Raw genomic sequence first — 17,086 nt, forward strand, 5'->3', positions numbered from 1 at the left:
TTTTTTTTTTTTGGAGAATGTAATTTTCTGCATACATACTCAGGATGTACAATATGTACAAAGTCACGGGAGGTGAAGTAGTCTACGAATGCATGCTGTAGCTGTTTGTATCATTTGTGTTATCGGAAAGATTGTGATCTTCTGCCTCACGTCCATTGGAATGGCTACTATCAGAAAAATAGGATAAGGGGCGCCTGGGTGGCTTCGTCGGTGAAGCATCTGACTCTCGATTTTGGCTCAGGTCACGATCTCACGGTTCAGGGGATCGAGCCCCGCGTCAGGCTCCGCACTGACAGCTCGGAGCCTGCTTGACATTCTCTCTCTCCCTCCCTCCCCCCACCCCTCTCTCAAAATAAACAAATAAACTAAAAACAAACCCAAACCAGGATAAAACAAATGTTGACGAGGATGTGGAGAGAGTGGCACCTTGTGCCCCGTCGGTGGGAATGTAAAAAGGTGCAGCCGATGTGAAAAACAGGATGGTGGTTCCTCAAAAAATTAAGCATAGAATTATCATGCGACCCATCAAGCCCACCTTTGGGTATACATCCAAAAGAATGGAGAGCAAGGGCTTGAAGAGATATCTGTACGCCCATGTTCGTGACGTTATTTACAACAGCCCAAAGGTGCAAACAACCCGGGCATCCACTGACAGAGGAGCCGATAAGCAAAATGTGCTGAAAACACGCCATGGAATATACACCACGGATGAACCACAAGAGGGCAGATGCTGCCTGAGTCCACTTACATGAGCATCTACCGCGGTCAGACTCACACAGACAGAAACCAGAAGGGTGGTGGCCAGGGCTGGCGGAGGGGGACAGGGTTTTGCAAGACGGGGAGCTCTGGAGGCGGACGGGGGTGACGGCTGCACCAGGTAAATGCCTTTAATGCCGCTGAGCTGTACTCTGAAGACATGGCAAGATGGAAACTTCTGTGTTATGTGCGCTTTGCCGCGATAAAAAAGAAATAAAAATGTTCTAAAAAGCGAGCAAAATGCGATCAGCCCTTTTCTATGAGCTTTATCCCCCCTGGAAGCCCTCCACCTGCCGGAGGGAAGGTAGGTTCATAAATGGCTGTGGTGGGAAGTGATCGATGAGACCGGCCCCGGGTTCCGGCTGCCAGCTCTCCAACAGGGGAGAGAAGAGTTTCCCGAGGACAGAGGAGACCTGCTCTGTGTCCGGGCTGTGATCTTCAGGGGATTTCTGAGCAGGGGTGAGAATGCTTCTCCGGACCAGGTCCACCTGTCACCCCGTCTCTCAACACGCAGGGGTTCGCTCATAAGAGAAGCACAAATTAGAGTGACACGGGCGCGATGTGTCACCTGTTAGGTCAGCGGAGATCCAATCGGTAGACAACACGCACCGGGGAGGGTTGGGAAACAGGCGCCCATTCTGGCAGGACACCGCGTCGGTGGACCCCTGATGGCCTATTTGGAGACGCCCATCAGAGGCACAGATGTTCGTGGCCTTTGACACAGCAGATACACCCAGACGTCTGAGAAATGACATAAACGAGGGGACGATCACCGCAGCCTTGTTTAATAATAATAAACAAGAATACGATGTAGGCTCTGATGGTTGTTTTTTTTATGTTTATTTTATTTTTGAGAGATTGAGAGAGAGCATAAGCAGGGGAGGGGCAGAGAAGGGGGGTACAGAGGATCGGAAGCAGGCTCTGTGTTGACAGCACACAGCCCGATGTGGGGCTCGAACTCATGATGATGGTTCTTCTCCAAGAGGCAGCCCAGAACTGGCAGGAGCCAAAGGGACAAGCGTCAGCCGGCTGTCTGGGTGCTGGGGTGTGTGTTAGATCCGTCTTGCTCCGTGATCCTGAGATCCCCCGCGAGAAGGGGCTGCAACACGCGAGACTGTTCCAATCAGGAAGGAGCCAGCTGGTAGGGCGCTGTGCACCCAGGGCGGACAGGCCAGGGCGGAGCAAGCATTCCCCCCCCCCCCCACCCCGTGATTTCGGTCCTTTGCTCTGCTCCTTCACCCCCCACCCTCCCAGCCACAGCGCTGCGCTGCCTTGGGCTGTTCCGTAGCTCGGCGTTGGAGGGGATTCAGAAACCTCCCCAGTGTGGCCGGGTGAGTTCTCGGGGAGGGGCTGGGGTGGGTCAGCTGCCCACTGTTGAGCTCTTCCTCCTCCTCACCTCTAAACAGAGTCCACGGGAACAGCATGCACGCTCCTCCGTCGACACAGGGGCTCCCACAGCATCACGAGGGGGGAGCCACGGGTGGCCGAGGAGAGAGAGGGAGGGCGCTGAAGCACGATCCTGGAGCCATCTCCACGGGACCCCGCTCCCGACCTGAGTCTGGGGAGCGTGTCTAATGCGAAGGTTCCCAGCGGGGCAGCACGTCTAGGGGTTCATGTTTAACAAGCACTCGGACACGTGCGGACAATTCGACAACTACGGGCTGGCGGGATTTCTTCACTCTGGAAGAACGGAGCCCCTTTCTCAGCGGAGTCTGAGTCTCTAAACTCCAAAAATCACAGTTCACAGGCCGCAGCCAATCACACAAACTAAAATTCGCGAGGTTTATGTCTGAAATGAGCAAGGCTGAGGCTTTTGAACGGTGTGAAATGCGAGAGGGGAGATTCTGAATAGAGCCCCTCGTTGCTAGTCTGTGTGTGGCAGCCAGGCTGGTCATTTCAAAATTTTCAAAATGGAGGTCGCCTCCCTTGTTCAGAATACCCCAGTTTCTGCCCATACTCTTCAGACAGGGTGGCCTGAAGGAGGCCTACTCATTTCTTAAGCTCTCTTCCTTCCCACTCTTCCTTCTGGACACACTGGTTTTCTCTCAGTCCCTTGGGCTCATAATATGCTCCTCTACCCCAGGGCCTTTGCACATGTCCTTCCCTTTCCCCCTTGTCCATTAAGTTGTCCTTATCCTCCATGTTCCTTTTCTTTAGAGCCCCAGCGTGAATAAAACAACATATGTCTCTGTGGGATCCCCTGACTTCTGTGTCTCTCTCCTGGCAGCTTTCTGATTGCACGGACCATGCCTGATTCTGCCATTGCCTTATCCCCAGGTTTGCCTCAGTGCTGAGGCTCCAGGTAAATATTTGTGGAAGGAATGAGTGATAACAGTGGTAAAACCTGGCCCGGCCAACACAGGCTTCCTATTGCCATCGGGGAACCAAACTCCTTACAGGATACAGAAAAAGGTCTGCAGGGCGAAACCCTGCAAATATCAATATTGATTTTTTCCCTGAGCCAGAGGATTACACGTGATTTTTATTTTCTCCCTTACACTTTGCTTTCTCCCAGTTTTTTTAAAACAATAAGCACGTAACTGCCTTCTATTATCAGAAAAAGTGAATGGTGGCAAAATAGAAGGACATCAATGACCAGAACAATCTGTCAGCCTGGCCAATTGAGTGTAAATCTCGAGAAGTATGACTGCCTATTCTTTAGGACTTACTCAGGTAAGTAAAACAATCATTTTTATTTGCTGGCTGTGCCCTCTGCCTAATTTTGAAGAAGTCTTTTTATTAATATGGATTTCTGAACTTTGTTTAGGGGAATGACCTATAGTGGCACAAACAACATAAACTATAAATCGACTGTTGAATTATTCCTCAGCGTGGACCATAGCTAACCAAGGGCGATTCTTTTTTTTTTTTAATTTTTTAAAATGCTTATTTATCTTTGAGAGAGACAGAGTGCACGTGGGGGAGGGGCAGAGAGAGAGGGAGACACAGAATCGGAAGCAGGCTCCAGGCTCCGAGCTGTCAGCACAGAGCCCGAGGTGGGGCTCGAACTCACCAACTGCGAGACCATGACCTGAGCTGAAACTGGACGCTTAGCCGACTGAGCCACCCGGGTGTCCCCAAGGGTGATTCTTCTAATCAGAAAGACCCAAGGAAGTCAGCAGAGAAGCGATTTTCACTTTGTCTTGTTTTATAAAACTAGAAAATGCTGTCACGTCTGCAGGTTCCAGTTGTTCAAAATGGACCGGTGTCCCTACAACCCTTTTCAAAGCAAATCTCCTCTCCCAAATCCATTTAAGCTTTGGGAAGAGGATTTGTCTGAGAGCAGACAGGAGCACCCATCAAAAGTCTGCTCACAAAATATTTGGCAACTCGTGTGTCATCTGAGCCAATATAAGCTTGTGCCTCTGGAAACACAGCTGATTGCTTCATAAATCAGTGCGACTATGGCTGGCGGTGGTGACTTACTTCTTAAACTAAGTCTGAGGAGCGGGAGGCAGTCAATTATTTTTATACGGTGAATGCAACTCAATTCCTGTCTGTGTAAAAATTGTCCTCATTAGTTCCTTTTTCCATACGGTTCCTCGTCTCGCCCCTGTCTGTGCACTTTTCAGGATTCTTCTCAGTCTCCATTTTATGAGCCCATAATAATGACCGTGGTGTCCTTTAGTTAGAAGCACGTGCCAGGCACTTTCTGTGCATTTCTCACTTAATTCTCACAACGATCCTGTCAGGTGAGTGGCTTATAGGCAGCGAAAATGAGCTCAGAGAGATCAAGTCATTTGCTTCAAGTCACACAACCAGCAAGTGACTTAGTGAGATTCAAACCCAGGCCTGTCTATCTCCAAACCCTGTGCTTTTAATTTTTTTTTAAGTGTTTACTTATTTTTGAGAGAGAGAGAGAGAGAGAGAGAGAGAGAGAATGAGTGGGGAATGGGCAGAGAGAGAGGGAGACAGAGTCCAAAGCAGGCTCCAGGCTCTGCTGTCAGCACAGAGCCCGACATGGGGCTCCAACTCACAGACCGGGAGATCATGACCTGAAGTCAGATGCTCAACCGACTGAGCCACCCAGGCACCCCCAAAGCCTGAGCTTTTAAAAATTACTATAGTTTTCTAATATCATACTCAGGTTCAAAACACAGATCTCTATTTCTACCTTGGCCAGACATGAAATAAAACTACCCAAGACCTGTCCCTTGTTATGATAAAGAAGAATCTGCAATTCTTTTTCTTTACCCTGACTGTGCACTGAACAGATTTTCCGTGTCCTTGTAGGGAGACCACACCATGGATGAGAACCTTAAGGGGAGGTCCACTGACTTATTTTTAAGTCGGAGAGTTTATGATAAACACTCTCAGTTGCAAGTATCACTTAAGTATACAAAAATCAATTGTTTCTCTATATTGTCAATGAACACGGGGACACCAAATTAACACTATAATACCATTTTCAAGTTTATTTATTTTGAGAGAGAGAGACAGAGTGGGGGAGGGGCAGAGAGAGAAGGAGAGAGAGAGAATCCCAAGCAGTCTCTATGCTGTCAGCAGGGAGCCCAATGTAGAGCTTGAACTCATGAACGGTGAGATCATGAACTGAGCTGAAGTCAGATGCTTAACTAACTGACCCACCCAGGAGCCCCAACAATATGACATCACTTATAATCATTTTAAAAAAAGATAAGATATTTAAGTGTATATCTAGCAAAACATGCACAGCGCTGGTATGCTAAAAATGACAGAGTATTTGTGGAAGAAATCAAAGACCCCCTGAAAAAAAGGAGAGACATACCATGTTCATGGATTGGAAGACAATATAGTAAAGATACCAATTCTCATACTGATTATAGGCTTATATACAATTCCTATTAAAATTCCAGCAAGAGGGACACCTGGGTGGCTCAGTTGGTTAAACGTCTGACTCTCGATTTTTGCGCAAGTTATGATCCCACAGTTTTGTGGGTTTGAGCCCTGAATTGGGCTCTGTGCTGGCAGCACGGAGCCTGGTTGGGATTCTCTCTCTCTCTCTCTCTCTCTCTCTCTCTCTCTCTGCCCCTCCCCCTCTCATGCTGTCTCTGTCTCTCTCAAAATAGATAAATAAACTTAAAAAAATTTTTTTTAATTTTTTTTAACGTTTTTATTTATTTTTGAGACAGAGAGAGACAGAGCATGAATGGGGCAGGGGCAGAGAGAGAGGGAGACACAGAATCGGAAGCAGGCTCCAGGCTCTGAGCCATCAGCCCAGAGCCCAACGCGGGGCTCGAACTCACGGACCGCGACATTGTGACCTGAGCCGAAGTCGGACGCTTAACCGACAGAGCCACCCAGGTGCCCCAAAAAATTTTTAAAAAAATAAAGAAAATTCCAGCAAGATATTTTGTATATATAGACAAGCTTTTACTAAAATTTCTGTGGAAAGGCAAAAGAATTAAAATGGGTAAAAAGACGTTTTTTTAAAAAAGAAAAATAAAGTGGGAGGAACCACTCTACCCGATTCAAGACTTGCATAACTACAGTAACGAAGACCACATCGTACTGGTAGAGGGGCAGACACCTAGATCCACGAAACGTAACAGGAAACTCAGAAACAGCTCCCCCACAAGTATGGCTAAGTGGTCTTTGACAGTTTCAAAAGGAGTCCAACGGAGAAAGGATGGTCTTTCCAACAAATGGTGCTGGAGCCACGTCATATCCACATGCAATCAAAATGAACCCGGACTGAAATCTCGCATCATATACAAAAACGAACTCAAAATGGTGCATAGGTTTAAACATAAAATATCTATAAAACTTTCAGAAGAAAATGTATGAGAAATCCTCGGGAATCAAGGACCCGGTGACATGTTCTTAGACATGATTCGAAAAGCATGAGACTTCAAAAAACCTGAAATTTATTTTTCGAAAGTCAGGTAAAATAAAAGACAGTGATAACACGAGTTGCTGGTGAGGATGCAGGGAAACCGTGTCTCATACACTGCTGGTGGGAATGCAAAATGGTCCAGCCGCTCTGGACAACAGTCTGGCACTTCCTTTGGAAACCATACACTTACCATATGATCCAGCAAGCACCCTCCCGAGCATTTATCCCAGAGGAATAAAAACTTGTGTTCACACAAAAATCTGTGCACAAATGTTCATAAGCAGATTTATCCGTAACAGCCCCCAAATTAGAAACAACCAGAATGCCCTTCAATACGTGAATGGTTAAACAAATGGAATATTACTCAACATCTATACCACGGAATATTACTCAACAATACAAAATAACAGATGATCTCAAGGACGTTATGCTGAGTGAGGGAAAAAAAAAACCACAAATGATCTCAAAAGGTCACCTGGGGTATAATCCATTTATATAACATTTTCTTTTTTTTTTTTTTTAATGTTTATTTATTTTTGAGACAGAGAGAGACAAGAGTATGAACGGGGGAGGGTCAGAGAGAGAGGGAGACACAGAATCTGAAACAGGCTCCAGGCTCTGAGCAGTCAGCACAGAGCCCGATGCGGGGCTCGAACTCACGGACCGCGAGATTGTGACCTGAGCCGAAGTCCGACGCTTAACCGACTGAGCCACCCAGGCGCCCCTATATAACATTTTCAAAATGTTATACACATCACAACAGTCTCCGAAAGCTCTAGAAAGGGCGAGAGGCCGTTGCCCAAGCCAGGTACTTCAGATGGCCCTCGCTGTCAGGCCCAGAGCAGGGGTCAGACACCTGCTCCATGCCCCCCTTCTAAATGGGTGCTGGGGAGGGGACAATGGGTGGGACATCCGTACACGTGGCCAGCAGAGGACAGAGGGCACATCACACTTTGCCTCATACCCATCTCTGCTACATATGCTGGGAACACCCAATATATTCGGCAGTTGGGTTACTGGTGTCACGTGAAACGCAGATGCAAGCCAGAGGGTATGCTTTAGAAGAGCCTGGAATCCACAAGAACAGTAAGGCTGCGTGGAGGGGGGTGGGGGGAGGTGCTGGGAGTGGCGGGAACAGCTCTTACCTCTAAAACAAGGTCTGAGTCTTCATGCCTTCCAACAGTAGTGCTTTTATTCAGGACAAAAAAGCCTTCTGCGCTCTTTAGGTAGGCTTTCATACCGTCTGCTTTCCCTGCATAAGGTTTTCAGAAAAAACTCCGTTAGGAAAATGCAGTCTTCTGGTCACTCAACACCACCACATGGAGAACGGGACGAAAAACGCACCGTATTGTTCCAAGGAGAAATCAGCAGGGGTAGGGGAAGGTAGACGGGCTTCCCCAATGACCACACTTTTGATTCTGCAGATTTCTGAGGCTCCCCCCCTTTTTTTTTTTTAACATTTATTTCTTTTTGAGACAGAGAGAGACAGAGCATGAACAGGGGAGGGGCAGAGAGAGAGGGAGACACAGAATCGGAAGCAGGCTCCAGGCTCTGAGCCGTCAGCCCAGAGCCCGTCGCGGGGCTCGAACTCACGGACCGCGAGATCGTGACCTGAGCTGAAGTCGGATGCTTAACCGACTGAGCCACCCAGGCACCCCTGAGGCTCCCCTTTTAAACAGTGACATTTAACAAAGATGAGCTTGGTTCTGACAATCAGACAGGAGACTTTTTTTTTTTTTTTACATGACTTGGAGCACAAACCACCAGTAGCTGAAAAAACCCAACGACAAATCTGAATTCCACTGATAATCGCTGTGCGCCTCCCATTAAGCACAAGGGGAGTTATCTGACACAGTAAGTAATCGTGTTCCTAACCAGCCCCCTACTAGCTCTGTGACTTTGGGTGAGTTACTTCTCTCTCTATGCCTCAGTTTCCTCATCTGTAGAACGGGATCAATAATACTCTGTACCCCGAAGGGTTCCATGAGGATGAAATGCAAACATATGTGTGAAACATTCAGAGTGGACATCTGTCCTATTATTATTATTGTTACAAATGTTGGATCTAAAGAATTCTAAGCTTCTACAGAAGTCCTGAAACTGATGAGTCAGTCGGTGAGGGAATGGGCTTTACATGATACTTTCTTTGAATCATCGTGAGTCACTCCGTTACTTTATACACTTAAGGGAAGAGGGGTGACTTTGAAAGGCAAAGTATTAAGACTTTAGCTTGGAGATCTGATCAGGACTCTGCACCTATTTTCCCCCAACGTTTTATTAGGAAGATGTCAAAGATCCAGGACCGCTGAAAGAACTCCTTCCTGTCCACCACCTAGATCCTACAAGTAACATTTTGCTATTTTTGCTCTACCACACCTCCATTCGTCTATCCATTCACCTAACCATTGTATAGTCTGATGCATTTCAAAGTAAGTTCTACACTGGTTTCCTAACATGGAAAAATGTCAGTGACTTCAGTAGGATCCAAAACGCTAATGATTCATATGGTGCTTGGATTCTGATTCGAGATACGTCCAGTCACACAGTGTGACATCCCCCATCGCAACGGCCAGGCCAAGGAACGAAGTCCCTCTCTTTTCAACTGAACGGTCCCTGAAACGTGAAGCTGTCGGACTGCGGAGAAAAACAAAGACCCTCTCGTTGTGATCCTACAGAGACTTGGGTCTGGTTCTACTCTTCATCGACGTCTCCATCATCAACTATTGAATCCCTACTAAGTGCCAGGCACTGTGCTATCCTTTTACACACAACTGCTTCTTTTCTTTTTTTTTTTTAATTTTTTTTTAACGTTTATTTATTTTTGAGACAGAGAGAGACAGAGCATGAACGGGGGAGGGGCAGAGAGAGAGAGGGAGACACAGAATCGGAAGCAGGCTCCAGGCTCTGAGCCACCAGCCCAGAGCCCGACGCGGGGCTCGAACTCGTGGACCGCGAGATCGTGACCTGAGCTGAAGTTGGACGCTTAACCGACTGAGCCACCCAGGCGCCCCTCACAACTGCTTCTTTTCAACCTCAGAACAACCCTGCGGGGTAGGTATGTCGGTACTGTCCCACTCTACAGTCCCTCTGAGACCCGGAGAGATTAGGGTCACTCAGCGGCAAGTGTCAGGGAGGCAACTCTGAGCCTCTGCGTGTAACTGCCGTAGCATCCGCCCGCAGCTCAGCCTTCCACACAACTCCGCGAATGCTGGGTGGGGCAGAGCGGGCTGGGGGGAGCTGCACTGTCCACTGACACTTGGGATGTGCAGTAACAGAGAGTCCTTGACAACCAGGATTCCACCCCCGAAAGGAAGAAAAGACCCCACGGGTGTCGGGGGGAGTAAGAGAAATAAAAATAAGCCAGATAGTTTATTTTCTATTTGTAAGCTCTGAGAGCTACAGATGCCTCGTAAGTATTGATGATCTCATAGAGGGAGAGATACATTTTGTTAAGTTCACCGTCACTAACAGAAGGGGACAGGCATCTCCTCTTCCAAAAGACCCATGCTCTGTTGTCATCAAATGACTTCAATTATTTACTTCAGCTGCAGCGGACCACGTTGTCAAGCCACACGTTCAAACCTAATGCAAACCTGGGAGAAACGTCTCTTCTGCAGGAAAACCACGGGAAATGCCACTAAACTGAATCCCAGAACTTGGGCCAGGTGCATGTCTGAGTTTTAGCTCTCACCCCAGAGGTTCCCAGGGCTGGTGCCTTCTCTCTGCTCAGATGTCCCTCCTTGTGGCCACCTGCCACGTAGCCTCGTTTCCTTCCTTGTACTCATCACTCTCTGACATTTTCTTGTTCCTTTCTTTAGCTGTGTCTGTTGTTTGTTTCCCTTTCGCTGAGATGTGTGCTCCAGGAGAGCCAGAACTGTGTTGTTTTTGTTAAGGGACAATTCTTCATGGGTATCTCGTGTTGGTACCCATCTTTGGAGCAGAGGCATTGGCAAATTTTGTCCTGTGTCTTCTGCCAGCATCTATAAGCTGGCCAGGCTACCTTACTAGCTCACACACAAGGTAAAACCTCAGACCCTTTGCGGTTCCTGACAGTTTCGCTGGTTACCCCATCTCCAGCACCTGGAGCAGTGTCTGACACACAGTAGGTGCTCAATGAACACTAGCCGAATGAAGGGAAATACAAACGGCACATCAAAGCAAATCTGTGCAGCCAGTTGGCTACGAATCTCCCTATTCAGTGTCTGCCTTCGACATCCTTCTTGGAAAACCTAAATTCTATCTGTAGCTTTTGGGTTGGACAATATTTCTGCACCTTCATCTTGCCCTGTGCAGTCACTCCCCTGCCTGAAAACACGGTAGAAAGTAATTTGAAACGTGTTAAACTCTGTAAATTCGTTCTTAGTGCCCTGAAGCACCAGGCATAGGCAAAGAACCTCAGTCACCTGCCCTGCATCCCTCCGGACCACTTCGGATGCCTCAGAATCGGGCTAGAGAAGCAATATTTCTTGTGAGGGCTCCAGGTCTTCAGTGTCCTGGGAGCTGCAGAAGTTCCTCAAGGAAGGGAAGGTTGGGGCAGGGGTGGGTGTTGCCCCTAAATCAGGGGAACCAAAGGGCACCCCGCTAATCCCGGCTGTACCCCATAGGATAGCTTAAAGCGGCACATGTGGTGCCAAGGAAGGTTCTGGAAGCTCCCGCGCAGGCTACTTCCGGAGGCAGAGTGGGTGGGGGGCCTGCATTTTAGGGAGGACGGACTGCTGTCGGGACACATGCTCTGGGGTGCTCCCGGGGACCCAAGTGTGGACCTGAGAGGAATTCGAGCTCAGGGTGGGTGGGTGGGTGGGGCCGGGTCCCGAGCCTCCTCTCCAAGCTCTTGACCTCGCAGGGCCGACCCGGTCGGGCCCCAGGTCTCCGCCCGCTGCCTCCTCCCGGTGCCGCACTCACCTGGCCGGAGGGAGAAGCCCACGCCCAGTCGCCCTCCGAGAGCCCCGCGGGCTCGGGAGGCGGCCTGGCCGCGCTCCCGCGGAGTCTCCAGCCGGCGGCCAGCACCCCGCGCGCCTGCCCGCCCGGCCTGTGTACGTGCGTCGCCATGGCAACGCCGCCGGGCCGCCGTGAGGGGCGTGGCCTGCGCGGCGGGCGGGGGCGGGAGGCGTGGGGACCCCGGCGGCGGCGGCGTGCGGGGCGAGCCCTCGAGGAGCCCAGCCTGCGGCGGCGCCCCGGGGCATCCCCGGGCCCGCCACCGGGGGTTCCCCGGGCCCGTTTCACAGATGGGGACACGGAGGCTCTGAGGTCACAGAGATAGGCCACGGTTTTCCAGGAAGGAAGGAGCCGACGCGAGAATCCTTCCTGCCTACTATCCTTTGCTCTGGCTGGAGGCGTGAAGGCGGGGTGGGAGGGTGATGGCGCTGAACCCGGAGAAGCTCAGGGGTTGGTAGCTCCTGCCCCCCCGAATCTCTAGTCCTCTCTGCTGCAGACGAGAAAATAGAGTAAGCTGGGGGGGACCACCACCCAGATGGGAGGGGGATGGGGGGGATGGGAGGGGGATGGGAGAGGGATGGAGTGGAACGAACGATTTTGAAAGAATGAGGCTTTTTTCCCATGTGCTGGGAAAAGGATATTTCCAAACCGCCAACCCCACTAACAATGTGCCTGCCCTTTCTTGTCAAAACTGACGTTTATTCATTCATTTGTTCTTCATCTCTACAGACATCCCCTGGGTCCCCAGAGTTGAGCTGCATCAGTCACCACTGTCCCTGAAGCCCCCACCATGGGCACCGGGCTGGAGGGTGGGGTATCGGAGGAAACATGCAAATCCCAAGAACTCCCGCCCCCCCCCCCCATGTCACCTGTTTCAGACCAGCCCCTTGTGCAGGGGAGCAGAACAGCCCAGCTGACTCTGGAGAATGCTTCCAATCCCTGGCAGGAAATGGCTGGCAAGGTGCCTCAAGAAAAACTCAAAGCGTTTAGGAAAGTTGAAATATGGCAGACTCTACCCCAGTCAATCAGAACAAGAGCTAAGAGAGAAGTCATGGAAATGGGTATAGCGAAGATGCTCAAACATGCCTAGAGGCTTTTAGCAATGCAGATTCCCCGGCACAGGCCCGATCACAGATCCTGAGTAGGCGGATGTGGAGCACGGCCCAGAAATGTGCATTTGTTACAAGCGTGGCAACCCTCTGACTTACGCAGTAGAACTGCAGAGACCTTCCCTGGAGCCTTTCCATAGAAGTCTCTTCCAGGGCCTCACCCAGCCTGGAAGGTTCTGCCTGGGTCAATTCTGCACAACCAGAAAGACCCCAGGCATAAAGTTTGAGGAGTGACCACAGAAACTAGGGTCTGATTAATAATAGCTTCACAGGAACAGGGAGGGTCAGGCTCAATTCCCCAAGGCCTTTCTACCCCAGGGCCTTTGCACTTACTGTTTCCTCTCCCTAGAAGCTACTTGCACCAGAGATCTCCTTCACCTCCTTTAGATTTTACTCAAATACCACCTCACCTAAAATTCTTTAAAAAAAAAAAAAAAAAACAAAACCCAATAGACAAGAAGGAGCAACAAGACAAGAACAAAACAAAATAAAAACCCTGACACTCTATCCCTCTTCTTTTCATCTTACCGCTTGTCATTTCACATATTATCTTATTTATTTATCTCATTTGTCTATCTCTCTGCCTCACCCTCTATTAGAAACTAAGCTCCACGAGGGCAGGGATTTTATTATTCTGTTCAGTTCACTGCTGGATCACCAGTACCTAGAACGGTGCCTGAGTGCCAGAGTGAGCAGGGGTGGCCCTTGACATCCGCCCACAGCTGCCTGGCCTCCTGCCTTCTTGGGCTGCTGATCCGATCTGTCCTTATCCCAGGACGTGGGCTTGTCTAACCACCTGCCTGGACGGTGGGCTCACGGGAGGCCTGAGCACCATCCCTACCAGCACCCCCACCTCCATGCTTGCCTTTAGTCCAGTTCTCATCCTCAATACAGTGGAGGGGGTAGACTTGCTTACCGCCAGGCAGGCCATGAGCTGGAGCAACCCATGGGGCCCGATCGGCTTTCAGAGGTCATCTCTCAGTGAAGAACGTTGAACCGAGAGCACAGCCGACTTTCAGACCCCCTGGAGCAGAGATTGCTGAATCTGGACTCGACTCCCCTCCCCACAACATGCCGCCGTCGTCTCAAAGGGAGCGTGTCCCATTTTAATTTCAAAAGAAAAATAAAACACCCCAGTAACTTGAGACTTTATGATTTTTTGGACTGAGAGGGAGTTGTAACTTGCAATTAAACAATGATGGGGGGGGGGGGGGTAGGGGCGCCTGGGTGGCTCAGTCGGTTAGGCGTCCGACTTCGGCTCGGGTCACGATCTCACGGTTTGTGAGTTCGAGCCCCACGTCGGGCTCTGTGCTGACAGCTCAGAGCCTGGAGCCTGCTTCGGATTCTGTCTTCCTCTCTCTCTGCCCCTCCCCTGCTCACGGTCTGTCTCTCAATAAATAAACGTTAAAAAAAATTAAAAAAAAAAAAAACCAATGATGGTTAAAAATACTTCTGAAGGAAGACACAGAGGTTTCTAGATTATATGGGCTCCTTGGTGATGCCTGTAATCAATCAATTTTATTGAGCTGTGCGTAGCTACCAAGGCCATATTGTATCATGACTGATGTACTGGTGTCTGAAGGGCCTGTGTTCAGATCTCAGCTCCATTGGTCCCATCTGTTCCCATACACTGGACTGACTAATGTTAACCGAGGGCTTTCAACTTGCTGGGTGCTCTCTCACTCCTACTTGTGGGTCACTGCATTGAATCCTCGCAATTAAACACTTAGAACAGGGCTGCTGCAGAGAAGACCTAAAAAAAAAACATTGGCCATGATCATTATTTCTAGCAAAGCACTCCCATTTTGGCAGGAAAATATGGCTCAGAGACAGGTAGGAATGTGCCCAAGGCAGTACAGCTAAAATATCTGGCAGGATTGGAATCTAGATGAGTATGACAGGAAAGGTACATCCCCCGGGACTGCAGGCGACCCAACCACAAGAGGACCCACGCTCCCCCTCATCTTGGGACTGGCCAGGCTCCTGTCTGCCCTGAAGGCCCCAGCTGGCGGTGCCCGAGGCAGGGAGGGAAAGGAGTCTGACCAAGAGAGGGCAGTGGGGGCAGGCCTGCCACCAAACTTGGCCTGGACCCTGGGCTTCCTTCCTGGGGGCCCTCTGCCCCCGTAGAACCTCCTTCTGTGTCAGCCACCGTCTCTGGGCTGTCGTTGACTGGGGAGGGCACACCCACCACACCCCCTTCCGAGACCTGCCTGTCCTTCCTCCTGGTGCCCTTGTATTTCAAATCGAAATGAATGCCGGCCCACCAGGAGGTGGGAGGCTTGCCCAGGCTCTGTAGGGTGAGGGAGAGCCAGAGAAAGTGCAGGAACAGGGAGCAAGGGAGAGCAGGAGGGAGAAAGAGACCAGGACCAGCAGGAAGTAGCCAAGCAGCATGACAGATGCGAGAGCAGCTGGCCGGCTGGAGGCTCCACAGCCACTGATAACCTGGCCCTTCAGGCTTTGGAAAAACGGGTTTTTTTTTTTTATACACACACACACACACACACACACTCACGAAAATAAATGCAAACCCCAGAAAGGACACCTGGTTAATGGAGGGCTTCTCTGCAGCTCTCCTCGTCCTCCTCCCCTGGCAGAACGTGTGAAACCGTGAAGGTTTTTCTCAAGTGGATTCTTCCATTGCTGCCTTGGTGTCTCTTGCAAACCTGTCTCCAAAGTCAACTCCCCTTGGTTCCTTGGGCTTTGCCACGGGAGTGGGCGTGTGCCTCCCGTTTGTAAAGTATGCTGATCCTGGGTCCCACCGCGGGTCTGTCTGCGCCTCACTTCTGCCACCTGCACAGGTGCGGATAGCAAGGCCCGGGTGGTGAGGACTCAGGGGTTAGTGTGTGTTTACTACTGAGCTGTGCCCAGTACAACAGGCTCCCTCCGTGAATGTTCCCGATTCTCATTGTTGGTTTTGTCTGCTTGTTTTGTTTTCTGGCTGAGGTGGGAGGATGGCCCAAGGTCACAGACACCCTGGGGAGAGCTCTGGTTTGCATCAAGACTCAGTCCCGACTCAGAGCAAACCCGACCTCTGAACAGCCACACATCATCTTGCCCTTTGCCCTGGGATCTTTCTGGGTGTGGGTGTCAGAGACAGGCTGAGCTCCCTCCCCTGGGGACCCCTGGAGGGATTCCCAATGACCCACCTGGTCTCTATGGGGTCGCACCTGCTGGACAACTCCATAAAGCTCTACTTTCAGGCATCGGGCCAAACAAACCTCTGCTAGTTTTTCGCGGGTGACAATGAACCTTTATGAATGTAGCAAGAGCAGCTAACGCTTCTCTAGGCTTGTTAGGCACCCGCCAGTATACCGTGCATCGTTTATTTAATTCTGAGCCCGACCCATTTTACACAAGGGGGCGCTAGTCCGGTTATGCATCTTGAAAGAGGTCAGACCAGGATTCCACTCCGGCTGTTTGACTCCAGAATGCTTCATTTTTTTGGTAACCTTTTTATCGAAGAACAGCATAATTGGAAACATTACAAAGTGCACCAGTCATGAGCGTACCCTTGAAGAATTTTCACAAAGCGCATGCTTTCACCTGGCCAGAACCCAGGCCCGGAAGCAGATCGGCCACCGTTAGAGCCTCCTGTGCTCCCTTCGAGGCATTACCCACCCGCCACCCTGACCTTCAATGTCATCGATTCATTCTGCTTCGTTTTGAGCTTCATCTAAATGAACTCTACAGATTCTATTTCCTGCCTGGTTTCCTTCACTCAACATGATGTTTGTTCACTCCCCGTGATTCGGCCTTGTTGTCTGATGGCACGGGCCCCTTCGTTCCCCTGCTGTACTGCATTCCCCGGTGGGAGTCATCCATTCCCACATGACAAATGATGACAGCCTTAGTGGCTCAGAACAACACATGCTTACCACCTCACAGTTTCTGTGGGTCAGGAACCCGGCCACCGCTGAGCGGCTGCACCAAGGGGCTGGCCAAGGCCAGGGGGGTCTCATCTGAGACTCAGGTGGGGAAGGATCCACTGTCAAGGTCATGTGGCTGTTGGAAAGATTCAGTGCCCTGAAGGTTGTTAGACTGAGGGCCTCACTTCCTGGATGACTGTTAGCCAGAGGCCCCCTGTCTTTGTTTGCTGTGTGGACCTCTCCCCAAGGTGGTGGCTACATCAAAGCCAACGAGAGTCAATGGAGGGAGTCTCCTAGTGAGGTGGGAGTTATGATCTCATGTAACATAATCACGGAAGTGACATCGCCATCAGCTTTGCGGCCTGGTGTTGGTTAGAAATATGGTACAGGTCTCACCTGCGCCCAAGGAGAGGGGATGACCCAGAGGTGTGAACACCAGCCATAATTGGGACCTATTGTGTACCTGTGGCTTTTGGTATGCCTAATGCACGTATCTCCTGGATATACAGCTAGGAGTAGAATGGCCGGGCCATGACCCGTGCGTCCAACTGTAGAAGATTCTGCCAGACATTTTTCCAAAGTGCTGGGATCATCTACTATCCTTG

General features: G+C 50.2%; 1 protein-coding gene and 1 long non-coding RNA gene across 7 annotated transcripts in view; one reads left to right on the plus strand and one right to left on the minus strand.

The window, feature by feature from the left end:
• The window catches only part of FHAD1 (forkhead associated phosphopeptide binding domain 1), a 122,969-nt gene extending 111,381 nt beyond the window's left edge, over nt 1-11,588 (minus strand). For all 6 annotated transcript variants that reach the window (XR_013557706.2, XM_078452363.2, XM_078452362.2 and 3 more), the window contains exons 1-2: nt 11,474-11,588; nt 7,717-7,823 (exon numbers count right to left, since the gene is read on the minus strand). Coding sequence is in view for 5 of the 6 variants with exons in the window: in XM_078452363.2 (XP_078308489.2) it covers nt 7,717-7,809 (93 nt within the window). In the remaining variant the exon portion in view is untranslated. The remainder of the gene's footprint in view (nt 1-7,716; nt 7,824-11,473) is intronic.
• A 70-nt stretch (nt 11,589-11,658) lies between these two features.
• On the plus strand, nt 11,659-13,760 carry LOC144617295 (uncharacterized). Its single transcript, XR_013557707.2, has 2 exons — nt 11,659-12,015; nt 12,236-13,760. It is a non-coding gene; the product is annotated as an uncharacterized LOC144617295 (long non-coding RNA).
• The last annotated feature ends 3,326 nt before the right edge of the window (nt 13,761-17,086 follow it).

This window comes from Panthera onca, chromosome C1 (genome assembly GCF_046562875.1).
Source record: "Panthera onca isolate mPanOnc1 chromosome C1, mPanOnc1 haplotype 2, whole genome shotgun sequence".
Lineage (NCBI taxonomy): Eukaryota > Metazoa > Chordata > Mammalia > Carnivora > Felidae > Panthera > Panthera onca.